General features: G+C 43.5%; 1 protein-coding gene across 3 annotated transcripts in view; it reads left to right on the top strand.

The window, feature by feature from the left end:
• Window positions 1-26,123, top strand: part of apbb1 (amyloid beta (A4) precursor protein-binding, family B, member 1 (Fe65)) — a 136,567-nt gene that overhangs the window by 5,735 nt on the left and 104,709 nt on the right. For 2 of the 3 annotated variants that reach the window (XM_072576673.1, XM_072576672.1), the window contains exons 1-2: window positions 9,840-9,977; window positions 22,410-23,151. In XM_072576673.1, coding sequence (XP_072432774.1) covers window positions 9,840-9,977; window positions 22,410-23,151 — 880 coding nt within the window. Of the gene's footprint in view, window positions 1-9,839; window positions 9,978-22,409; window positions 23,152-26,123 lie in introns of those variants that run through there. The other variant, XM_072576674.1, reaches the window with a different exon arrangement.

Here is a 26,123-nt window from a genome sequence, read left to right as displayed (position 1 = left end):
GGCCCTGGTGAGACCGCACCTGGAGATTTGTGTGCAGTTTTGGTCTCCAAATTTGAGGAAAGACATTCTGGCTATTGAAGAAGTGCAGCGTAGGTTCACGAGGTCAATTTTTAGAATGGCGGGACTATCTTCACTGAAAGATTGGAGCGACTGGGCTTGTATACCCTTGAGTTTAGAAGACTGAGAGGGGATCTGATAAGACGTATAAGATTATTAAAGGATTGGACACTCTGGAGGCAGGAAACATGTTTCCGCTGATGGGTGAGTCCCGAAACCAGAGGACACAGTTTAAAAATAAGGGGTAGGCCACTTAGAACAGAGTTGAGGAGAAACGTCTTCACCCAGAGAGTGGTGGGTGTATGGAATGCTCTGCCCCAGAGGGCTGTGGAGGCCAAGTCTCTGGATACTTTCAAAAAAGAGTTAGATAGAGCTCTTAAGGATAGTGGAATCGAGGGTTATGGGGATAAGGCAGGAACAGGATACTGATTGAGGATGATCAGCCATGATCATATTGAATGGTGGTGCAGGCTCGAAGGGCGAATTGGCCTACTCCTGCACCTATTGTCTGTTATCTTAGTTTAAATCATTGTCTCTTCACTCTAAGGCTGTGCGCTCCAGTCCTGGTCTCTCCTACATTTTCTCCACATCCACTCTATCCGATATTCTGTAAGTATTAATGAGCTCCCTCCTCTCATCTTTCTAAATCCATTGAGTATAGACTCAGACTCCTCAATATCTCTGGATCTCCTCCAATGCCCCATCCTTCCATAGACACCTGGGCCAAAACTGCTCAAAATATTCCAAATGCGGTCTGACTAGAGCCTTGTACATCCTCAGCAACATATCTTTGCTGTAGTACTCTAGTTCTCTTGAAATCAATGCACTTGTCTTCCTAACTGCCAACAGAACCTGCATGTTCTAACCCGTAAGAGAATCCTGAACTAGGACGCCCAAATCCCTTCATGCTTAAGATTTCTAAAGCCTATCTCCATCTCAAAAACAGTCTGTGCCTTTATTCTTCCTACCAAAGTACCTCACTTTCCTGTTGTAGTTCATGTGCCACTTTGCTGACTCTCCCAGCCTATCCAAGTCTTTCTGCAGTCTCCCCACTTCCTCAACATTACTTGTCCCTCCACCTATCTTTGTGCCACCCAGAAACCCAGCCACAATGCCCTTAGTTCCTTTCTCCAGTTTGTTAACTGAGGGGTAAAGAAAACACCCGGAAGAGGGGCAAAAATGCCTGGGAAGATAAATATTCATGATAACAGTCAAGTAATCAGAAGAGGAGTGAAAATAGCTCGTAGGAGAAGGTTAAAAATCTGAGTTGAAATTGATTTGGAGGTGCTGATGTTGGACTGGGGTGTACAAAGTTAAAAATCACACAACACCAGGTTATAGTCCAACAGGTTTATTTGGAAGCAAAAGCTTTCTGAGTGCTGCTCCTTCATCAGGTGGTTGAAGAGTAATGTAAAAATAACAAGGAGAAAAGACATAAATACCCAGGAGAGGGGTTAAAAAAACCTGGGAGAGGGTAAAACTATTTGAGAGCGGGTAAAACAGGAGATGGGATATAAACACCCAGGAGAGTGGTAAACTAGCTGAGAAAGCAGTAAAAATACCAAGAAGAGGGAAAGAGTAATGTAAATACCTTAGATAAGGATAGAAATAACCATGAGAAGAGATTAAAAACACCCAGGAGAGGCGGGGAGTGAGGTAAAACCACCCAGGAGTGAGGATACAAATACCTGAGAGTGAGGTAATACTCTAGAGAGGCGGAAAAAAGGAAGTGGACTAAAAATAGATGGAGGGGGTAAAAATACTCATGACGGAATAAATACACCCAGGAGAATGGAAAATATCCAAGAAAGGGGTGAAAAAAAAGGAGTGGGGAAAAGTAATGTGACTACCCAGAAGTAGGCCATTCGGCCCTTAGATTCTGCTCCATCATTCAATATGATCATTCCTGATCATCTAATGCAGTATCCTGTTCCTACTTTCTCCCCATATCCTTTGATTCCTTTAGCCTTAAGAGCTTTGTTTAACTCCATGAAAACACTCAAATGTTTTGGCCTTAACTGTTTTCTTTAGCAGAGAATTCCACAAGCTCCCCACTCTTTGGGTGAAAACATTTCTCCTCATTCTCAGCCCGAAATTACCTCATCCCTATCTTTAAACAGTGATCCTTTGGTTCTGGACTCCCTGATCATCGAGAATATCCTTCCTGTGTTTACCCTGTCTGGTCCTGTCTGAACATTATCGGCTTCTATAAGATCATTGTTCGTTCCTCTGAACTCCATTGAGCAAAGAGCAGTACAGCCCAGGAATAGGCTCTTTGGCACACCCAGCCTGCACTGACCATGATACCATTCTAAACTAATCCCACCTGCCAGCATATGGTCTGTATCCTTCTATTCTCTTCCTGTTCAAGTATTTGGCTAAATGTTACTATCATATCTGCTTCTGTCACCTCTCCGAGGAGGTTATTCCAGCTACTTACCATCCTCTGTGTAAAAAAAATACAAAAACAAATTGGTGGCATTGTAGGTAGTAAGAAAGATTGACAAAGGATACAACAGGATATAGTTGAAAGGTTAGCCCAATTCCTCTGTATCCACGCATACATTCCCTTGTTTCTCCTTCAGATAACTGTCCTTTCCCTCGGTACCTCCTTGCTCCTATTAGACATACAAGATACCTCGAGATTCTCCTTGATCCTACTTCCTACATTTCATGGCCTCTTTTTGCCTTCCTAATTCTTTAAGTTTTTCCTTTTCTTTTATATACCACAAGGACCTTGTCTTTTTAAAGAATAACTGATCCACAGTCTCTTGATATATGAGTCCTGTTTGCTTCCATTGTCGAGGAAGATCTGCCTACCGAGTCAGTATGGGTGGAAATTAGGAACAGCAAGGGAGCAGTCACCTTATTAGGGGTTTACTACAGGCCCCCCAATAGCAGCAGGGAGATGGAAGAAAGCATAGGTCGGCAGACTTTGGAAAAGTGTGGACGTAGTAGGGTTGTTGTAATGGGTGACGTTAACTTTCCCAATATTCATTGGAACCTCCTTTGAGCAGAAGATTTGAATGGAGCTGTTTTTGTAAAGTGTGTTCAGAAGGGTTTCCTAACTCAGTACGTTGACAGGCCGACAAGAGGAGAGGCCACTCTAGACTTGGTGCTCGGAAACGAGCCGGGGCAGGTATCAGATCTTGTGGTGGGAGAGCATTTTGGTGATAGTGATCACAACTGCCTCACACTCTACATAGCTGTGGAGGAAGAGAGGATTAGGCAAAATGGGAGGATATTTAATTGGGGAAGAGGAAACTATGATGCGATTAGACATGAGTTAGGAAGCATGGACTGGGAGCAATTGTTCCATGGTAAAGGCACTATGGACATGTGGAGACTGTTTAAGGAACAGTTGTTGCAAGTGATGAATAAATATGTCCCTCTAAGACAGGCAAGAAGTGGTAAGATAAAGGAACCTGGGATGACGAGAGCGGTGGAGCTTCTCGTCAAAAGGAAGAAGGTAGCTTACATAAGGTGGAGGAAGCTAGGGTCAAGCTCAGCTCTACAGGATTACAGGCAGGTGAGGAAGGAGCTCAAAAATGGTCTGAGGAGAGCCAGGAGGGGGCACGAGAAAGGCTTGGCAGAATGGATTAGGGAGAACACGAAGGCATTTTACACTTACGTGGGGAATAAGAGAATGGTCAAAGAAAGAGTAGGGCCGATCAGGGATAGCATAGGGAATTTGTGTGTGGAGTCTGAGGAGGTACGGGAAGCCCTAAATGAGTTTTTTGCTTCTGTGTTTATGAAAGAAACAAACTTTGTAGTGAATGAAACCTTTGAAGAGCAGGTGTGCATGCTGGAATGGATAGAGATAGAGGAAGCTGATGTGCTGAAATTTCATCAAACATTAAGATTGACAAGTTGCCAGGCCCAGACCAGATTTGTCCTCTGCTGCTTTGGGAAACGATAAATGCAATTGCTTCGCCACTTGCGAAGATCTTTGCATCCTCGCTCTCACTGGAGTCGTACCTGAGGACTGGAGAGAGGCAAATGTAATTCCTCTCTTCAAGAAAGGAAATAGGGAATTCCCTGGCAATTACAGACCAGTAAGTCTCACGTCTGTCGTCTGCAAGGTGTTAGAAAGGATTCTGAGGGATAGGATTTATGAGCATCTGGAAGAGCATGGCTTCATTAAATGCAGTCAACACGGCTTTGTGAGGGGCAGGTCACAAACCTTATTGAGTTCTTTGAGGATGTGACTAGAAAGGTTGATGAGGGTTGAGCTGTGGATGTGGTGTATATGGACTTCAGCAAGGCATTTGATAAGGTTCCCCATGGTAGGCTCATTCACAATGTCAGGAGGAATGGGATACAGGGGAACTTAGCTGTCTGGATACAGAATTGGCTGGCCAACAGAAGACAGCGAGCGGTAGTAGAAGGAAAGTATTCTGCCTGGAAGTCTGTGGTGAGTGGTGTTCCACAGGGCTCTGTCCTTGGGCCTCTATTGTTTGTAATTTTTATTAATGACTTGGATGAGGGGATTGAAGGATGGGTTAGCAAGTTTGCAGATGACACAAAGGTTGGAGGTGTCGTTGACAGTATAGAGGGCTGTTGTAGGCTGCAGCGGGACATTGTCAGGATGCAGAGATGGGCTGAGAGGTGGCAGATGGAGTTCAACCTGGATAAATACGAGGTGATGCATTTTGGAAGGTCGAATCTGAAAGCTGAGTACAGGATTAAGGATAGGATTCTTGGCAGTGTGGAGGAACAGAGGGATCTTGGTGTGCAGGTAGATAGATCCCTTAAAATGGCCACCCAAGTGGACAGGGTTGTTAAGAAAGCATATGGTGTTTTGGCTTTCATTAGCAAGGGGATTGAGTTTAAGAGTCATGAGATCTTGTTGCAACACTATAAAACTTTGGTTTGACCGCACTTGGAATACTGCGTCCAGTCTGGTCACCCTATTATAGGAAAGATGTGGATGTTTGGAAAGGGTTCACAGGAGGTTTACCAGGATGCTGCCTGAACTGGAGGTCTTATCTTATGAGGAGAGGTTTACTGAGCTCGGACTTTTTTCATTGGAGAAAAGGAGGAGGAGAGGGGACCTAATTAAGATATACAAGAAAATGAGAGGCATAGATAGAGACGATAGCCAGAGACTATTTCCCAGTGCAGAAATGACTAACACGAGGGGTCATAGTTTTAAGCTGGTTGGAGGAAAGTATAGAGGGGATGTTAGAGGCGGGTTCTTTACACAGAGTTGTGAGAGCATGGAATGTGTTGCCAGCAGCAGTTGTGGAAGCAAGGTCATTGGGGACATTTAAGAGACTAATGGACATGCATATGCTCACAGAAATTTGAGGGTGCATACATGAGGATCAGTGGTCGGTACAACATCGTGGGCTGAAGGGCCTGTTCTGTGCTGTACTGTTCTATGTTCTATGCTATTCCAGGAATTTGTCTGGTGAACTTTGATTGCACTATTTCCATCACCAGAAAATTCTTCCTTGGATAAGGAGACAGAAACTTCACACAGTAATCCAGCTGTGTTCTCACCAAGGCCTTGGATAATTGCAGCAAGGCATCCCTGTACTTGAATACTCTCGCTATGTAGGCCACATATCATTTGCCCTCATCACTTGTCTGCCTGATGCATCTGCTTGCTTGCTTTCAGTGACTAGTGTACAAGGACACCCAGGTGTTGTTACACCTCTCCTTCTGCTAGTCTATTGTCTTCAGGTAATTTGCCTTTCTGCTTTTGCTATCAAAGTGGATAACTTCACACTTATTCACATCATACTACAACTGCCATGTATTTGCCCACTCTCATGACTTGTTTAAATTGCACTTCAGCATCTCTGCATCCTCCTTCCAGTCTACCTTCCCACCCAGCTCTGTGTCTTTTGCAAACTTGGAGATATTCCATTTTGGTTCCTCATCTAAATCATTAATGTATATTGTGAATAAATGGGGTCCAAGCACTGATCCATGTGTACCCTGATTATCACTGGCTGCCTCTTGGTTAATGAGCCATTTGTTCATCCTCTTTGTTTCCAGTCTGCCAAGCCATTCACTGTCCTTGTCATTACGTTATCTCTAATGCCATGGTGGACTTTAATCTTGCACGCAAATTTTTGTGTGAGATCTTATTGAAGCCTGAAAGACGATGTAAACCACATCTACTGCCCCCCACTCCCCCCACCCCCTGCCTTATCCTTGTAAAATTCCAATAGATTTGTCAAGCATGATTTCCCTTTCATAAATATACGCTGATGTTGTCCAATCCTGTCTCTGTTTTCGAAGTGCTGTCCTGCCAAATCTTTCAAAATGTCCTCTAGCCTTTTGCCCACTACTACATCAGGCTCACTGGTTTATAATTCCCAGTTTTCTCTCTCCCTCTTTTGTTAAATAGTGAGGTTACATTAGTTATACTCCAATCCTCCAAGGGGCAGCACGGTGGCTCAGGGGTTAGCACTGCTGCCTCACAGCGCCATGGACCCGGCTTCAATTCCTGCCTTGGGCAACTGTCTATGTGGAGTTTGCACATTCTCCCTGTGTCTGCGTGGGTTTCCTCCTGGTGCTCCAGTTTCCTCCCACAGTCCAAAGATGTGCAGGTTAGTGAATTGGCCATGCTAAATTGCCAATTGGAATGGGTCTGTGTGGGTGTGAACTTGTTGGGCTGAAGGGCCTGTTTCCACATTGTAGGGAATCTAATCTAATCCAAGTCAATCGAATCTTAGCAAATGTATTGGTGATCATCTTCCATGTCTAAGTTCACTTCCATAAGTATTTTGAGATGTTGATTATTGTGCCCTGGAGATTTATTGGTCTTAATTCCCATCAATTTCCCCAACACCATTTCCCTACTAATAATTGCAGGAATTTTACCTCTGATTTGATTTGCTGAATCCATTGCAGATTAAAGTCGTCCTAAACTGCAGCTGTACCTTGATTGTTTGCATCTCTGATTTCCTGCTTAATGACTTCCCTCATTACTGCTACAGTTTGGGTAATATCCTCCCATTTCCTTCTTTTCCTTCCTCTCATGAGTCTTCATGTTCCTCCACATTTTTGGAACCTTATTTGTGTCCTCTTTTGTGAAGGCAGGGCCAAAGTATGTTTTTAATTGGTCTTCCGTCTCTTTGTTCCTCATTATAGCTTGCCCTATTTCTGACTGTTTGTCTTCACTAATCTTTTTCTCTTCTATATCTATCAGTTTGTGTGTTCCCTTTTAGTTTAAATTCATACTCGATTTTCCCTTTCTTAGTCAATCCTGTTGTTCTTTGCTGAAATGTAAACTACTTCCAGTCCTCAGGACTTGGGTTTTTCTTTGTCCAATTTGTATATGCCTTTGCTGGATTTAATACAATCCCTAATTTCTCTGATGTGCCATGATCAGGCCACATTTCCCATTTTATTTTTGTGTCAAACAGGAATGAATAATTGTGTGCAGTTCCTCCATGCATGCTTAAGTGTTTGCCATTGCCTATCTACCATCATCCCTTTAATTAACATTCCCCAATTTATCATAGCCAGCTTGTACTTCATACCGAGTTTTGAGAAGATTTGTAGCTCAGGTTGAGGTTCTGGATGTAGGTTTGCTCGCTGAGCTGGAAGGTTTCTTTTCAGATGTTTTGTCACCATACTAGATAACAACAACAGTAAGCCTCTGGATGAAGCTTCATACCATCATAGCTTCCTTTATTTACATTCACAACCCTAGTCTCAGAATCAACTACACCACTCACTGATGGTCCTGAATTTAAAAAAGTTAATTTTTTTTAGAGTTAATTTGAAAAGGCAGAGAACAAGGTAATTCTGATTAATTAAACTTCATCTATTTCACTGTGAGGGGCCTTCCAGATAAGGCAGATGAACACAGGGCATGTATGGGAATGGGACGTCATATTAGATTAGATTAGATTAGATTACTTACAGTGTGGAAACAGGCCCTTCGGCCCAACATGTCCACACCGCCCCCCGCCGAAGCGCAACCCACCCATAACCCTACATCTACCCCTTACCTAACACTACGGGCAATTTAGCATGGCCAATTCACCTGACCTGCACATCTTTGGAGTGTGGGAGGAAACCGGAGCACCCGGAGGAAACCCATGCAGACATGGGGAGAACGTGCAAACTCCACACAGAGAGTCACCTGAGGCGGGAATTGAACCCAGGTCTCTGGCGCTGTGAGGCAGCAGTGCTAACCACTGTGCCACCGTGCCGCCCATAGCTGTACAGAACTTTCAAGACTTGATTGGAATAGACTGTTTGCAGGCAAAAGAACAACTGGCAAGTGGAAGACTATCAAAAGTGAGATAATGAGAGTTCAGAGGCATTATGTTCCTGTAGGAGTGAAGGACAAGGCTGGTAACAGCAGGGAACAATGGATAGACAAAGTTAGTGAGGACCTGGTCATGAATAAGGAGTAGTCATATATTAGGCATAGACAGTTGGGATCAAGTGAATCTATTGAAGAGTATAAGGGGTGTAGAGACATTCTAAAGAAAATCAGGAGGGCAAATTGGGAATATGAAGTAGCCTTGGCAGCTAAGGTTAAGGATAATCTAAAGATGTTCTTCAAGAACATGGACAACAAAAGAGCAACTAGGGAGAACAAAGGCCTCCACAGAAAGGCCTAATCTTATAATTTCTCTTATAATTGAATCTCCTATTACTATGACCTTGCACACTTTTTCTTCCTGTCCTCTGCAATGCAGCCAACTGTGCTGCAACAAAATTGGTTGTTGCTACTTTTCTCTGAGAGGCAACAATACCCAAAGCAGTACATTTGTTTTGCAGGGGAAGAGCCACAGGGGATTCCTCATGTTGCTACGTCTTTTTTCTCTGCCTAGTGGTCATCCGTTCCCTCCCTGCCTGTAGACTCTGCTTGAAGAGTGTCCACTTCTCTATAAGTGCTATCCATGATACTGTCAGCCTCATTGATACCCCATGGTATCCCCAAACCTGGAGCTGCAGCTGGCGACATGCTGGCCCAGGGCAATGGAACAATGCCCAACATCCCATGTAGAGCAGAGAAAGTATCTCAATGGCCTTGAGTCCGCAGCTTCCATACATAACCCATTTAAATTAAATTCACAAATTGCCTTTAAAATCAAATAACACATGAATGCCCTTTCAAATTGCAAACCCAAATGAAAACCTTACAAACTATGTGATGAAAAATGCTCACCTAACCTTACTCACTCAATCAACGGTTTCCTCTTGCTCTGCATCACTTCTGGACACTCTTCCCACACTGCTTCACTCTGATGTTGATTGTGGGGAAATTCTTCCTCGGAGGGGGAAAAGAGGTAAAAATATCTGGGCGAAGGGGAGAGAGAGGTAACTTTACTCAGGGAGGGGGGAAATGGGTAAAAATACCTGGAGTGATGGGGAGGTAAGTATCCAGAGAAAGGTAAAAATACCTGTTAGGGGGAGAAAGAGAGGTAAAAATACTCTGGAGAGGTGGGGAGAGGAATAAATGTACCTGGGGAAGAGTGATGGGGGTGAAAATAACTGGGGGAGGGGAGAAAGAGATGTAAAAATACCCAAGGGAGGGACAGGGTAAGGGGAGAAGGGAAAGGGTTAGTGTTTTGGGGTAAATGGCATTGGGGTGAATGGTATGGATTAGGGGGTTAACAGTAAAGGATGGGTTACTGGTTAGTGCTACAGCATGCACAGGCTGAGAGGAGGTTGGTTTCTTGCTGTACTTGGCTGTAACACGGAAGGTGTGAGTGTCGCAGTGAGGAAAGATCCTGTAACAAGCACTAAAATAATCCAAGCTGACAGAGCAGGTGCAGACAGCTCACAGTCTGTGAGCAGGAGAAATGGGCTGCTTGAGAATGTGTTTGTGTGGTAGAGTCTGGAGCTTACTGTCTGCAGGAAACCCTGGGGTGGATGTAAGAGGCCCGAGTCCAAGAGATGGAGGAGGGGGTCAGCGCTGGAGTGCAGCAGCCAAAGGCCAGGTCTGTGTTCAGGGCTGTTGGTGTTAATGTTGATGAGAGCAGGGTAGATGCAGGGATGGATTTGGTGTTGTCTGTGTTGGCATACAGAGCTTCTGACTGAAGACTTATTATTGAATTTTGTCAAGCTGCTCTTGTTTAGAGCTGCAAGGCAGTGAGAAAGGAAGATCTGTTTTAAAAAACATCTTCTATGTCCTCGAGACAATTTCAGTACCGTTGTTATAAAGCGGGTACATATGGCAGCCATTTAATGTATAGCCAGATCTCTCAGATATTTGTGAGATAAACCACTGGTAGGGCAGCTTAAGGTTTGTTACGTAAGAATTGCCTTGAAGACTGGGAAAATCCTCCTGCTCTTCACTGATAACTGACCATGGGAGCAATGATTTCCACCTAAACCTGTATGTGGTCTTGGGAGAAGGGCAAGACGAGGCAATTCAGCACATCAAGCCTGCTGTACCCTTCAGCATGATCATGGCTGATCTTGTCTCAGGCTCAATTCCAGTTCCCTGCCTATTCCCCATTTAATTTAAGCAATTAGGGAAGGCCGACACTGGCTCTTATTTCAGTTACAAAACAGGGTTAAGGTGTAAAATAATTCTGCACTGTCATGTTAAGCGCTTGCAGGACAGGTACAGCAGGAAGTTGGATACTAAGTAAAGCTACCTCTGCACTGTCTGCTTCCAACATTCCCAAGACTGGTATAGCACAGGTTAGATACAGAGTAAACTGTTGGGCGAAGTTCACAGCACAGAATCAGATAAGTTTAATTGATGTTTTAAGTCTGTCCAAGAGAGAGACTGCAGTAGTGAGTACAGTGGATTCTTTCTTGATTATATGTTTTTGGAGATAAGTCTCTTGATTAAACTTAAAATATAAGCCATAGCTATTAATTTAACCTGGGGCAGTGTTTGGAGAGGAATAAGATGGTGTTATTTTCTGGATCTGTAGACAGTGAAGGAGCAAAAATGGCCTTTGCAGTGATACTTACTTGTCAGATGTGGGAGTTTATAGAGAGTTTAAGGGTTACTGCGGATTATATCTGCCATAAATGCTGTTGGATGCGAAATTTATTAGATCGAGTGGATCAGTTGGAGAGACAGATAGAAGCGATGAGGAATTTGCAACAGTATGTGATGGATGGCAGTTACAGGAAGGGGGGAAAGTCTCAGATACAGTCACATAGATGGGTTAACTCCAGGAAGGGTAAGAGAGGTAGGCAGCTAGTGCAGGAGTCTTTGTGGATATACCCATTTCAAACAAGTATGCTGTTTTGGGAAATGTGGAGGGTGATGGATTCTCAGGGGAACGTAGCACGAACAGTCAAGTTTCTGGTATTGAGACTGGTTCTCATGCAATGAGGGGTACGTCTGCTTCCAAGAGATCACTTCTGTTAGGGGATTCTGTAGTCAGAGGTACAGTCAGACGTTTCTGTGGCCAGCAGAGAAACAGCAGAATGGTGTGTTGTTTCCCTGGTGCCAGGATCAAGGATGTCTCAGAGACGGTGCAGAATGTTCTCACGGGGGAGAAGGGCCAGCAGGAGGTCATTGTCCACATTGGAACCAACGACATTGGAAGGGAAAAGGTTGAGATTCTGAAGGGAGATTACAGAGAGTTAGGCAGAATTTTAAAAAGGAGGTCCTAGAGGGTAGTAATATCTGGATTACTCCCAGTGCTACGAGCTAGTGAGGGCAGGAATAGGAGGATAGAGCAGATGAATGCATGGCTGAGGAGCTGGTGTAGAGGAGAAGGATTCACATTTTTGGATCATTGGAATCTCTTTTGGGGTAGAAGTGACCTGTACGAGAAGGACGGATTGCACTTAAATTGGAAGGGGACTAAGGAAGGTGACTAATATACTGGCAGGGAAATTTGCTAGAACTGCTTGGGAGGATTTAAACTAGTAAGGTGGGGGGGGTGGGACCCAGGAAGATAGTGAGGAAAGAGATCGATCTGAGACAGGTACAACTGAGAACAGAAGTAAATCAAACAGCCAGGACAGGCAGGGACAAGGTAGGACTAATAAATTAAACTGCATTTATTTCAATGCAAGGGGCCTAACAGGGAAGGCAGATGAACTCAGGACATGGTTAGGAACATGGGACTGGGATATCATAGCAATTACGGAAACATGGCTCAGGGATGGGCAGGACTGGCAGCTTAATGTTCCAGGATACAAATGCTACAGGAAGGATAGAAAGGGAGGCAAGAGAGGAGGGGGAGTGGCATTTTTGATAAGGGATAGCATTACAGCTGTGCTGAGGGAGGATATTCCTGGAAATACATCCAGGAAAGTTATCTGGGTGGAACTGAGAAATAAAAAAGGGATGATCACCTTATTGGGATTGTATTATAGACCCCCCAATAGTCAGAGGGAAATTGAGAAACAAACTTGTAAGGAGATCTCAGCTACCTGTGAGAATAATAGGGTAGTTATGGTAGGGGATTTTAACTTTCCAAACATCAATTGGGACTGCCATCAATGGGGCTCACATGGAGAGGAATTTCTTAAGTGTGTACAAGACAATGTTCTGATTCAGTATGTGGATGTACCTACTAGAGAAGGTGCAAACCTTGACCTACTCTGGGGAAATAAGGCAGGGCAGGTGACTGAGGTGTCAGTGGGGGAGCGCTTTGGGGCCAGCGACCATAATTCTATTAGATTTAAAATAGTGATGGAAAAGGAGAGACCAGATCTAAAAGTTGAAGTTCTAAATTGGAGAAAGGCCAATTTTGACGGTATTAGGCAAGAACTTTCGAAAGCTGATTGGGGGAGAATGCTTGCAGGGAAAGGAACGGCTGGAAAATGGGAAGCCTTCAGAAATGAGATAACAAGAATCCAGAGAAAATATATTCCTGTCAGGGTGAAAGGGAAGGCTGGTCGGTATAGGGAATGCTGGAGGACTAAAGAAATTGAGGGTTTGGTAAAGAAAAAGAAGGAAGCATATGTCAGGTATAGACAGGATAGATCGAGTGAATCCTTAGAGTATAAAGAAAGTAGGAGTATACTTAATAGGGAAATCAGGAGGGCAAAAAGGGGACATGAGATAGCTTTGGCAAATAGAATTAAGGAGAATCCAAAGGGTTTTTACAAATACATTAAGGACAAAAGGGTAACTCGGGAGAGAATAGGGACCCTCAAAGATCAGCAAGGCGGCCTTTGTGTGGAGCCACAGAAAATGGGGGAAGATACTAAATGAATATTTTGCATCAGTATTTACAGTGAAAAAGGATATGGAATATATAGACTATAGGGAAATAGATGGTGACACCTTGCAAAATGTCCAGTTTAGAGAGGAGGAAGTGCTGGATGTCTTGAAACGGGTGAAGGTGGATAAATCCCCAGGACCTGATCATGTGTACTTGAGAACTCTGTGGGAAGTTAGAGAAGTGATTGCTGGGCCTCTTGCTGAGATATTTGTATCATCAATAGTCACAGGTGAGGTGCCGGAAGACTGGAGGTTGTAAACGTGGTGCCACTGTTTAAGAAGGGCGGTGAAGACAAGCCAGGGAACTATAGACCGGTGAGCCTGACCTCGGTGGTGGGCAAGTTGTTGGAGGGAATCCTGAGGGACAGGATGTACATGTATTTGGAAAGGCAAGGACTGATTCGGGATAGTCAACATGGTTTTGTGCGTGGGAAATTATGTCTCACAAAGTTGATTGAGTTTTTTGAAGATGTGACAAAGAAGATTGATGAGGGCAGAGCAGTAGATGTGATCCATATGGACTTCAGTAAGGCGTTCGACAAGGTTCCTCATGGGAGACTGATGAGCAAGGTTAGATCTCACGGAATACAGGGAGAAATAGCAATTTGGATACAGAACTGACTCAAAGGTAGAAGACAAAGGGTGGTGGTGGAAGGTGGTGGTGGAAGGATGAAAGACTGGAGGCCTGTGACCAGTGGAGTGCCACAAGGATCGGTGCTGGGTCCTCTACTTTTTGTAATTTACATAAATGATTTGGATGCAAGCATAAGAGGTACAGTTAGTAAGTGTGCAGATGACTCCAAAATTGGAGGTGTAGTGGACAGCAAAGAGGGTTACCTCAGATTACAACAGGATCTGGACCAGATGGGCCAATGGCTGAGAAATGGCAGATGAAGTTTAATTCAGATAAATGTGAGGTGCTGCATTTTGGGAAAACAAATCTTCGCAGGACTTATACATTTAATGGTAAGATCCTAAGGAGTGTTGCTGAACAAAGAGACCTTGGAGTACAGGTTCAAAGCTCCTTGAAAGTGGAGTTGCAGGTAGATAGGATAATGAAGAAGGCGTTTGGTATGTGTTCCTTTATTGGTCAGAGTATTGAGTACAGGAGTTGGGAGGTCATGTTGCAGCTGTACAGGGCATTGGTTAGGCCACTGTTGGAATATTGTGTGTAATTCTGGTCTCCTTCCTATCAGAAAGATGTTGTGAAACGTGAAAGGGTTCAGAAAAGATTTACAAGGATGTTGCCAGGGTTGGAGGATCTGAGCTATAGGGAAAGACTGAACAGGCTGGGGCTGTTTTCCCTGGAGCATCGGAGGCTGAGGGGTGAACTTATAGAGGTTTACAAAATTATGAAGGGCATGGATAGGATAAATCGACAGTCTTTTCCCTGGGGTCGGCGAGTCCAGAACTAGAGGGCATAGGTCTAGGGTGAGAGGGGAAAGATATAAAAGAGACCTAAGGGGCAACTTTTTCACGCAGATGGTGGTACGTGTATGGAATGAGCTGCCAGAGGAAGTGGTGGAGGCTGGTACAATTGCAACATTTAAAAGATATTTGGATGGGTATAAGAATAGGAAGGGTTTGGAGAGATATGGGCCGGGTGCTGGCAGGTGGGACTAGATTGGGTTGGGATATCTGGTCGGCATGGACGGGTTGGACCGAAGGGTCTGTTTCCATGATGTACATCTCTATGACTCTAAAGCTGTTTCCACTGTGCTCCGTCCAACATTCCAGGGCAGGTACATTAGGTGTCAACACTGAAGGAGTACTGAACATATTTTATATTCATTCATGGGATGTGGGTGTTGCTGTCTGAGTCAGCAGTTGTTTCCCATTCCTCGTTATCCTGGAGAAAATGGTAGTGAGTTGTCTTCAACTCTTGGGGTAGAGGAACACCACGGTGCCTATAGGAAGGGAGTTTGAGGTTATTGAGCCAGCAATGAGGGGCACTGGGGAGTCAGTGATGGTTATGCTGTTCAATATCATAGAGAGATTGTTAAATTCTCACTTGTTGGAGCTGATCATTGCCTGGTCCTTGTGTGGTGTAAATGTTACTTGCTGCTTATCAATCCAAGCCTGGACATTGTCCAGGTCTTGCTACATTTGGACATGGACTGCTTCAACATCTGAGGGATCGCAAATGGTGCTGAACATTGTGCAATCATCAGTGAATATCCCACTTCAGATTTGAATGAAGGGAAGGTCATTGATAAAGCACTGAATTTGGTTTTATCTGGGACACTACCCTGAGGAACTCCTGCAGTAGTGTCCTGGAGCTGCTGACTTCTAACCACCACAGCCATCTTGCTTTGTCTAAGTTTGACTTCAGAGAGAGTTATCCCTTTTGTTAGGATTCCCTAATGCAAAATCCATTCAAATTCAGCCTTTAACTCAAGGACAGTCACTCTGACCTCATCTCTGGACTTAGGCTGTCAGGAGTTTAGGAGCTGAGTTTGGCAGAACCCAATCTGAAAATCACTGAGCAGGTTATTGCTTAGCAACAACTGCTTTGTAGTGATATTGATGACTCCTTCCACCAGTTTAATGATGATTTGTTTTGCTTTTTGTACAGGATAAACTTGGGCAATTTTCCACAATGTTAGCTAGATACTAGTGTTGTTGCTATACGAGAACAGCTAGGTTGGGGCACAATGTTCTGGAACACATGTCATCAGTACTGTTGTTGGAATGCTGTCAGGATCAATAACCTTTGAGGTATCCAGTAGCTTCAGCTTTTCTTTGTGGAGTCTGTTGAATTGACTAAAGACTGGCATTAAAGCTGGGGACCTCAGGACAGTGGCGTTTCTGGCTGAAGAATGTTGCAAATGCTTCACACTTGTCATTTACACTGATGTGCTTTGTTCCCACATGGTTGAAGATGGGGGCCTATGTGAAACCTCCTCCTCTTGCTATGTTCTCTTTCTTGAGATTCTTACACACTTGATACAACTGCAATAAGCCAACTCCTGTGAACAACCAACATTTACTGAGCAAGCACAGGCTTTTGGAGGGTTACTTGACACTCTTCGCCATGCTTGCGAAACCGTATCAGGAGATCTCTCTGAACAAAGGGAACAGGCCTTCCTTTATACAAAATCTTTACATCACAGTCAGTAATGTCCACAAGACAACCCCCAGCCACTCCCTCACAGTCAGATGCCACTCAAGAGACAATGCAGTGTCCTGATCATCTCCAGAAACAGTGTAATCCTTTAATGCCAAGACCTGGTGTGAATTGTATTTTTTTTTGTAACTATGGGGTGCAGTCAGAAATTTATTTGCAATGTTCTAATAGATTTCGAATAGGTGATGATGGTACAAATGGATCTGAATAACTAGAAAATGGCCATGCAAATGGCTGTGAATGGCAAGGGATGGGGACGTAAATTTCTTACACTCTACCTGTGAGACAGAGACATCTCACCCTACCCCTGGGGTATTCAATTTCTTGCAGGTCAGCAGAGCAAATTAACTCTTTAATATCTCATTCCCCCCTTTTATCATTCTATGATAACCATCTAGATGGCACTACCAGCTTATTCCTAAGAATCTTACAGTTAGTACTTAAGAAAGTTATTAATGCACAACATGCAGTGATAATAAGAACAGAAATCAGTAGTCCATGCAGTGGATAGAATCTGCAGGATCCTCCCACTTCCTTAGTGACCACTCCACCCCTTCAATCGAGTGGAAATGAGCCAGTTATCCAAAATCTCCTTCTGTAAACTCCAACCTGAAAACAAAATCTGGTCAGTCCTTGCATACCAAACCATTGAGATCTCTGAATTCTTGGATAAGCGCAGTTAAATACTGAACAAAACTGATGACTTCCATGCTTATGGAGATGCTTCAGATGGAGGATACCAATGCATCTGAGTGTGCAGTTCAGCAGCAGCAGGCTAGGTGAACGCAGCATCCTTTGCTGCTTCTGCTCCTGCTCTGTTGTTAAATGTAACAAAGCCAACTGGCTGTTGTGATGTTAGCTTTGTCAGTGAACCTTCATGTTCCTTAAATGATTGAAAGACAAGGTAAAGCTCATGTGGCTTAATATCCATACGAAGGCCACTGACAAAAAGCATACAGACCTTCTCTTCCCTGTTGTTAGCTGCTTCACTTTTCATGCTCATGACTGGGGAGCTGACTGAATCTGTTGGATCAGGCTGTGGAGGGGTGGGTGGTGGTCCGAAGGCATGCTTTACCTGTGAATGGAGAAATTTTAGAGACGTTAGTTGCTGAAAGTATCATTGCATTTCCCCTCTCATTCCTTCCTTGCCAAGGTAGATAGCAATATGAAGTCGGTCACATATTTGTCACTACACTAAATTGTGTCTGCCTTTTTCAACATTCTTAGTCGACTTGAAGTCTGTTATTCTGTTCACTATTTATGTCATTATCAAGTTTTATACAATCCACAAACTTCTAAATTGTGCTGCCTAAACAATTCAGTCAATTATAAACAACAATCAATGGTCCTAAAATCAAACCCTCAAAGGACCCCATTCAGCTTATTCAAAAATTATTTTCCTTTAACAAATTAATACTTAGCTAATGTGAAAGCTGTTAGGTAAAGTATTTCAAAAATCTGGAACAACAAGAAAACAACAATGTTTGCTGTGCCTTAGCCATTGAAGAGGCAGTTTCAGTTCACATTTAAATCTCACATTCGTGGGAAACAAATGCAGAATATATTAAAATATGTTCTCCAAATGAAACTTCCCAAATAAGACAGTCAGAATTACAGTGGTTACAGACCAGTAACTGTACAACTTTGGTAGAGATCAGCATTCTTTGAATTTGCAATATGAAGGGGGCCAATGAAGTCTTAACAATAATTTACAGAACTGAAACAGCTCAGCCTCAAGTTCTAATATCCTAAAAATCTTAATAAAACATCAAAACTACAATGCACTTTTCTTTGTGTGAACATTCAGCATTAAAAAAACAAATATTTTAATACATTACTCTCATCTGGCTAAAGCATGACCACTGACACAATTGTTTTTTTTAAATCGGCATTGTAAAATTTCAAACAAATCACGGGCTCAAGGATCTCAACTAATTTGTTTTAAGGTTACATGTTTGATCATTTTAAAAGGACCTAATGTTGTATACCATTAATGTAAGAACAAAATCTGTGCTATTACATAGCCCACAAAGCACATTGAATTGAGATCTTAACTCAAATGAGGCAAAACAGTTACTTTGATTATTTTCTGAATCAGTACTTTAACAAACCAAATATTTAAATATTAAACACTTTCAGTATGGCATAATTTATTTAGAAACTTCCTTTTCGACCCAAGTATTAGTGCAACCTTACTTTCAGCATTTCTTGTTTTGGTTTGAAGAGCCTCTGGTCAGAATTTTAATATGGTGGACAAAATGTGGCACATTTGAGATCCCCTTAGTTCACCTGGTGGTTATCCATAAAATGGAAGCTGAGGAGTCAAATAGATGGAGGAGGTGGCCCCAAAAAGATCTACATTAGATTTTGACAAAAATAAATCATGTCCACAGACTCTTAATCAACCATTATGGCTCAGAAAAAAAATACATAAGCATTGGCCCAAGGTTCGTAAAGCTCCGTGAATCCTACAGCATCTGGCTCGCGCACACTAAAAGATTATTAAAACATCTTCATCTAGGTGGAAACTGGAGTGAGGAATGTTATTCCATCACTGGACGAGACTGCGAAGGAAAGAAAGATCAGTTGCATCCTCTTGATGAAATTGCACTTATAAAAAGAGAAAACCCTTGCAGCGGACCACATGGCACCGCAGTCCAAGCCGCTCCCCCTAAAGTTTAATTTCAAGTCTTCTACTTTCCTAATTCCTCAAGTAAAGTTTACCAGCGGTATTCACGTGTAGGTTTTTTCCTTGAGGTTTAATTATTTTTGTATCTACCAGTCGATCTTTAAACAGTTCTACCAGCTGAGAATCATTCAAATGGAGCCGTTGGCCATTGCTAGACTCATTGCATTGTCCTGTCCGAAATTACGGTCAGCACAATACTATCTAAGGTCTTGAGTCAAATCACACACACAGATTTCTATATACTAGTCCTGTGTCTTTAGTCTCCACACCCACTTCAGGGTCCAGGCATTCATGTGGGGGAATTCTCCTCTCAACAACCGGTCTAAGGTAGAGTGGTTGAGACAGACACAGTAATTTTATATCATTTTATACTCTATGTTCTGGAGCCTCAAACCTCACTACTGGAGGACTCCACCCTCTTTTATTTCTCTCCAGGGGGACGTTAATCTCCGAATTCCAGGGGGACTTTAACCTCTCTTCCCAGTAACTTATGATTGTGAAATCGAACTCTGTGTGCAAGTGTGTAAGTTACCTCAGAGATTCTGTCACCACAGAGTCCTAGGGGATGAGGTGTCGACTGAGTGGTAGGTTAAGGAGAGAGGTCAAGGTAAATCTTACCTCGTGGACCCACCCATCTCACACAACCGGCACTCAGATGATCACTTATTTAGTCCACCTAGAAGCTCCAAGTATGTTGGAATCCCACCGCTGTCACCAAATGTTAGGTTATTTTTCTTGAGATTCTTACACACTCAGTGCAACTGTAATAAGCCAACTTCTGTGAACAACCAACATTTACTGAGCAAGCACAGGCTTTTGGAGGATCACTTGACACACTTCGCCATGCTTGCGAAACCATATCAGGAGATCTCTTTGAACAAAGGGAGCAGTTGTTCCTTTATACAAAATCTTTACATCACAGTCAGTAATGTCCACAAGACAAATCCCAGCCACTCCCTCACAGTCAGATGCCACTCAAGAGACGATGCAGTGACCTCATCATCTCCAGAAACAATGTAATGTAAATCATCCTTTAATGGCAAGACCTGGTGTGAATTTTTTTTTCTAACTATGGGGTGCAGTCAGAATTTTAATTGCACTCTCTATTGAACCAGAGTTGATCCCCTGGTTTGATGGTAGTGGTAAAATGGGGGATATGCCAGGCCATGGGGTTCCAGGTTATGTATGGAACACTAATTTTGCTGTTGCTGTTGACCCATGATGCGTCACAGGTGCCCAATTTTAACTTGCTAGATCTGTTTGAAATCTGTCCCATTTTGCACAGTGATAGTGCCCACACAACATGATGTCTGGGTTTCTCAATGTGAAAGCAAGCCTTTGTGTTCACAAGGACTGTGCTTTTACTAATTCTGTCATGGACAGATGCATCAGCAGCCAGTTGATTGGTAAGGATGAGGTCAAATTTGTTCTTCCCTCTTTTTGGTACCCTCAGCTAGACCCAGTCTAGCAGCTAACTCAATCAGTAGTGGTGCTGCCAAGCCAGTCTTTGTGGTTGACATTGACAATCCTCCAAACAGAATATTCTCTGCCCTTGCCACCATCAGTGCTTCCTCTAAGTGTTATGCAGTATTGAGTGGTCCTGATTCGTCAGGCAAGACCTGGTGGTATGTGGTAAATGGCAGGCGGTTTCCTTACCCATGCTTCACTTGATGTCATGAGACTTCATGGGATGTGGAGTCATTATTGTGGACTCCCAGAGCAACTCCCTCACTGTAAACCATTGTGCAGATGGGACAGGTCATACCCAGGGAGGTGACGTTGTTGTCTGGGACATTGTCTGTAAGATATGATTCCTTGAGTATGACCGTGGTAGGCTATTGCTTGTCAGTCTGTAAGACATTCCTGATGAAGGACTTATGCCTGAAACGTAGACTCTCCTGCTCCTCAGATGCTGCTTGACCTGCTGTGCTTTTCCAGCGCCACACTTTTCGACTCTGACTCTCCAGCATCTGCTGTCCTCACTTTCTCTTAGTCTGTGAGACAGTTCTCTCAGTTCAGTAATCTCCCTGATGTCGTTAAGGACGACTTTGCAAGACTGATAGAGCTGCATTTGTGGTTATTGTTTCCAGTGCCTCGTCCAATACTGAGTGACCATCTAGCTTCTTTCCTTTGTGTCAGGTTTTGCTGCCAGACCAGGTAAGGAAGACAGATTTCCATCCCTAAAGAATATGAGCGAACCAGAAGGATTTTAATGACAGTTGACAGTTATTTCTTTGTCATCATTGGCTGGCAGTTTAAATTCCTGATTTTTTTACTAATTGAATTCAAGTTAGACTGTCTGTACCTTTAATTTGAATGTATGCTCTGAGAATACTAGCCTTTTTTATTCACTTGTGGGATGTGGGAGTCACTCTGGGCCCAACATTTATTGCCTGGCCCTAGTTGCCCCTTGAGAAGGTGGAGCTGAGCCACCGCCTTGAACTGCTGTAATCCATGTGCTGTAGGTAGACCCACAATGCCCTTAGGGAAGGAGCTCCTGGATTTTGACCAAGAGCAAGCCTGGGGCTCTGGATTATTATTTCTGTGACCTTACCATAATGCTACCATTAACTGCATGTTAGAGGGACAGTGCTGAGGGATTGCCACAGAGGGAGCAGTGCCCTGTGGAAGAGTCAGTGCTGAGGAAGTGCCGCACTGTTAGATGGTATGTACTGATGGTGTGCTGCACTGGTGAGTACTGTTAATCAAAGGGTACATTTAAATTTGGGCCCACCTATCTTGTGGGTAGATGCAGAATGTTCCTCCAGAGTTTTGGGGAAGTGGAGAATGTTCTCATGAACGTTCCTCCTTTAATCATTACCTTTTGTTGAATATGTGGATGTTCATCTCCCTTGCAGGCTGTGGTATCTTACTGTGTAAATTGGCAGTGTGTGTTGTCGGCTGCGGCCTTACTGTAAACAGACAAAATTCTTCTGTGAAAATTGTATTGAGTGACAGTTCAGGATGACAGCTGAAGTACAGTGTGCCACTAGCCAGTTATCTTTACAGCACCGTCAATCAGCAACCAGCAATATCTTCACAACTGACAGTGAGTCTACAGATACCAAAAGGGCATTTAATGATGGGTAACAAATACTGGGCTAGCCAGCAACAAATTCATCCTGATAATGAATAAAAGAAACACATGATGGCCCAATTTGCTGATTGGAATCTTGTGCTGATGACAAAGTGATCAAAAATCAGGCCAATCTCCCCAGCCAAGTCAGAGCCCCTTTCTTGTCAGCTGCTGTTTGAACCTGTATTTGTAAAAGCTGGATTTAATTGGATCTGTATTTACTTTGATAGATGAGAGTGACAACTGACCACCACAGGATGGGCTGAATGGCGATCTGTGAAACTTTGTGGTGGGTAGTTGGTTGCTGTTGAATATTTGCTCTGTTTCATTTCAGGGTGATCGAGGCGCTATGTCTAGCTCTGTCAGTAACCAGCCAGGCCTGGTGAATGTCACCAGCTGTGTAACCCCGACACTGACACTCAATCTGCGCTCATCACACAACGAGCTGCTTAATGCCGACATCAAGAGATCGACACCACCCAAAGGCCGTAAGGTTTATGCTTCTACTGACCTTCAGACTGCTATGGGACTGGCTGATGAGACTGCCAACAGCAAGTGGCTGAAGGACGGACGAAACCAGATGCGTAAGGCTGCTGAGAACGAGAGGAAAGACCAGAATTGGAACGTCACCTTGAGAACAGAAGAGACTGAGAGCTCTGCAAAGAAGGAGCAGCCAGAATCGGCAGACAAGGAGCAAGCAGTGAACCAGGCTGTTTCCCAAAGTAAAGGCTTTCTCAGTTACTACATGGGCCTGGAACTTTCCCTCAACGCATGTGGTGGAAATTCTGACAAAGGACAGCCATTGGTCATCCAGTTGGATCAGGGAGAATTTGAGGCATGTGAGTCAGATTCAGCAAGTCAACCCTCTGAAATCCGGTCAGGCTCCAAGCCACATGGAGAGCAGCCAGTGGAAGATGAAAAGGCCGGACTGACCAACCCATTGGACGTACCTAGTGACCATCGGAAAAGCTCGTGTCTCTTATTTGGAATGAAAAATACCGCAGCTAGTGACGAGGATTCGAGCTGGACCAGCCTTTCCCAAGGCAGTGCTTCTTGGAGTTCTCCTGACGATATAGGTATGTTCCAACCTATCTTCAACTTAACTCCCGGGACAATGGGGCTGAGAGATTATAGAAATAGGGACCCTTCAAACTTGTTGCACCGTTCAGTAGGAGCTTGGCTGATCTGTTGTGGTCTCAGTCCCATTTTCCCAATAATTCTTGTCACTCAAAATTCTGCATAACTCAGTCTTGGCTATGTTCATTGATCTCCATTGGCCACTGGTTTAGAGAATTCCACAGATTTACAACCCCTTTAGCATCCACTCTGCCTATGTGAATAAGGCTACCAATCGCACCATACCTATCAATGAGTTCATGACTGGGCTGCTCAAACATTATAGATTGGTGTTGGAGGTGCCTGTATTCTGAAACCAGTGCACTGGGTTGGATGCAATAGGTTGGCCATTTCAAAGTGAAGTCAAAGATCAGTGTTGTGGGTAAGGAGTCTCATGTAGAGCCATAGATCATACAGTGCTGAAGGGGGCCCTTGGCCTATCAGTTCTGCACAGACCAACCTACATTATTCCCACTTTCCAGCATTTGCCCCATAACCTTGAATGTTATGACATTTCAAGGCTCATCCAAGTATATTTTTAAAAACTTGTAAAATTTCCCATCTCTACTGTCCTCCCAGGTATGCATTCCAGAATCCCACGACCCTCTGGATGGAAACATTTTTCCGCAAATTCCCGCCCAAACTTCTGCCCTTCACCTTAAAATTATTCCCCCTTGATATTGACCTTTCAACTAAAAGGAAACAGTTGCTTCCTGTCTACTATAACCAAACACTTCATAACCTCTTATACACCTGCATCAGGTGTCCCATCAGTGTTCTGTCTTCCAAATAAAACAATGCAAGCTTATCCAGCCTCGCTTCACTAAATTGCTTCATCCCTGACAACATCCTGGTGAGTCTCCTCTGCACCCTCTCTGGTACAGTCCCATCTTTCCCACAGTGCACTAACCAATACTATACATAGCACTCAAGCTGTGGCTTAACCAAAATCCTGTTCAGCTCCAACATTAACTTCCCTGCTGTTATATTCTATGCCATGACTGCTATGGGCAAGTATCCTGTATGCCTCCTTAACCACCCTATTAACCTAGTTAAGAATGAGTGGCACAGTGGCTCAGTGGTTCGCAATGCTGCCTCATAATGCCAGGGACCTGGGTTCAGTTCCAATCATGGGTGACTGTGTGGAGTTTGCACATCTCCCTGCATCTGCGTGGGTTTCCACCCGGTGCTCCAGTTTCTTCCCACAGTCCAAAGATGTATCGGCAAGGTGGACTACGGTGTAGGGATTCTATGAACCTGTCCTGCAAATTCTGGGGTATGTGGACAAATATCCAAAGATCTCTCCTCTTCATGGTGTCCTGCCATTCATTGAGTACTTCCATATCTTGTTCCTTTTTCCAAAATGCATCATCTCACACATCTCCGGGTTAAATTCCATCTGCCACTGATCTGCCCATCGGACCAACTTGTCTACATTTTCCTGTAATCCAAAACCACCTTCCTCACTGTTAACCATGAGGCAAATCTTCATGTAATGTGCAAACTTATTGTCATTATCTCCACATTTTCTTTTGTATCCTTTTTGGACCCAGCACTGATCCCTGTGATACACCTCTGGATACCAGCTCCTGATCTCTTAAAGAAATCTCTTTAAAACTCTTTTCTCACCACCCTGTCTCCTACTACTAAGCCAATTTACCAAGTTGCCCTGAATCCCATGTACCTTTACCTCTTTTCAGTTTCCCACAGAAGGAAAGGTTTTGCCAACTACATCAACTGCACTGGCCCCATCTACACACCCATTAACCTTCTCTAAAATGTGATTTAAATTGGTTAGGATTGCCCTCCCCCTGACAAAACTGTACTTAAACGGATGATGGTGGAAAAAGAATAGCAACTGTTGAAAGAGCGCATGTGGGAACTGCAACAATTCTTCATTCCGGTCTGGTGGAAAGGGAAAGTTGGCTAAAACCATGGCTTCGGTGGGAAATTAGAGTTGATGTAGATCCAAGGAAGAGGCATACAGATTCACCTGAAAAAACAGTAGACAGGAGAAGTGGGGCAGTTTAGAATTCAGCAAAGGAAGACAAAAGGGATTGATTAAGAAAAGGAAAATAGTGTAACAATAAGTTTGCGGGGAACATAAAAACTAATTAAAATTTTTCATGAGTATGTGAAGAAAATAAGATTGCTAAACCCAAATATAAATCCCTTACAAAAGGACACAGAATAATTTATAATGGGAGACAAAGTAATGGCCAACCAACTAAAAACGTGCTTTGGTTCTGCATTCACAAACAACATGTGGAAATGTTGGGGAACACAGGGTTAATGAGAGGGAGAAACTGAAGGAAATCGGTATTAGGAGGAAAATGGTGTTGGGGAAATTGATGTGATTGAAGGCCGATGAATCCCCACAGCCTGATGATAATATACATCCCAGAGTACTTAAGCAATGTGGGTGCATTGGTGGTAATCTTCCAAGGTTCAATCGATTTTGGAACAGTTCTCACAGATTGGAGGGTAGCTCATTTAACCCCGGTTTTAAAAAAGGAAGTAAAGAGATAACTGGCAATTATAGACCTGAGTGCAATTGTGGGAAAAATGCTTGAGTCTGTTACAAATGATTTAATTGCAGAGCACTTCGAAAACAGTGACAGGATTGGACAGAGTTAACTTGGATTGGCAAAAGGAAAATCATGTTTGACAAATCTAGTGGAATTCTTCAGGGATGTAACTAGTATGGCTAATGAGGGATAGCCAGTGAGTGTGGTATATTTGGACATTGAGAAGGCTTTTGATAAAGATCCACATAAGCGATTACTGTGTCAAATTAAAGCTCACGGTATTGGGGGGGGGTCAATGTATTGAGATTGATTTGATTGATTGGAAACAAAGAGTAGAAACATATGGATCTTTTTCTGAGTGCTAGGTTGTGACTAATGGGATACCATAGGGGTCAGTGTTAGGA

Source organism: Chiloscyllium punctatum, chromosome 9 (assembly GCF_047496795.1).
Source record: "Chiloscyllium punctatum isolate Juve2018m chromosome 9, sChiPun1.3, whole genome shotgun sequence".
NCBI lineage: Eukaryota > Metazoa > Chordata > Chondrichthyes > Orectolobiformes > Hemiscylliidae > Chiloscyllium > Chiloscyllium punctatum.
This window is presented reverse-complemented; position numbering and strand designations above follow the sequence as displayed.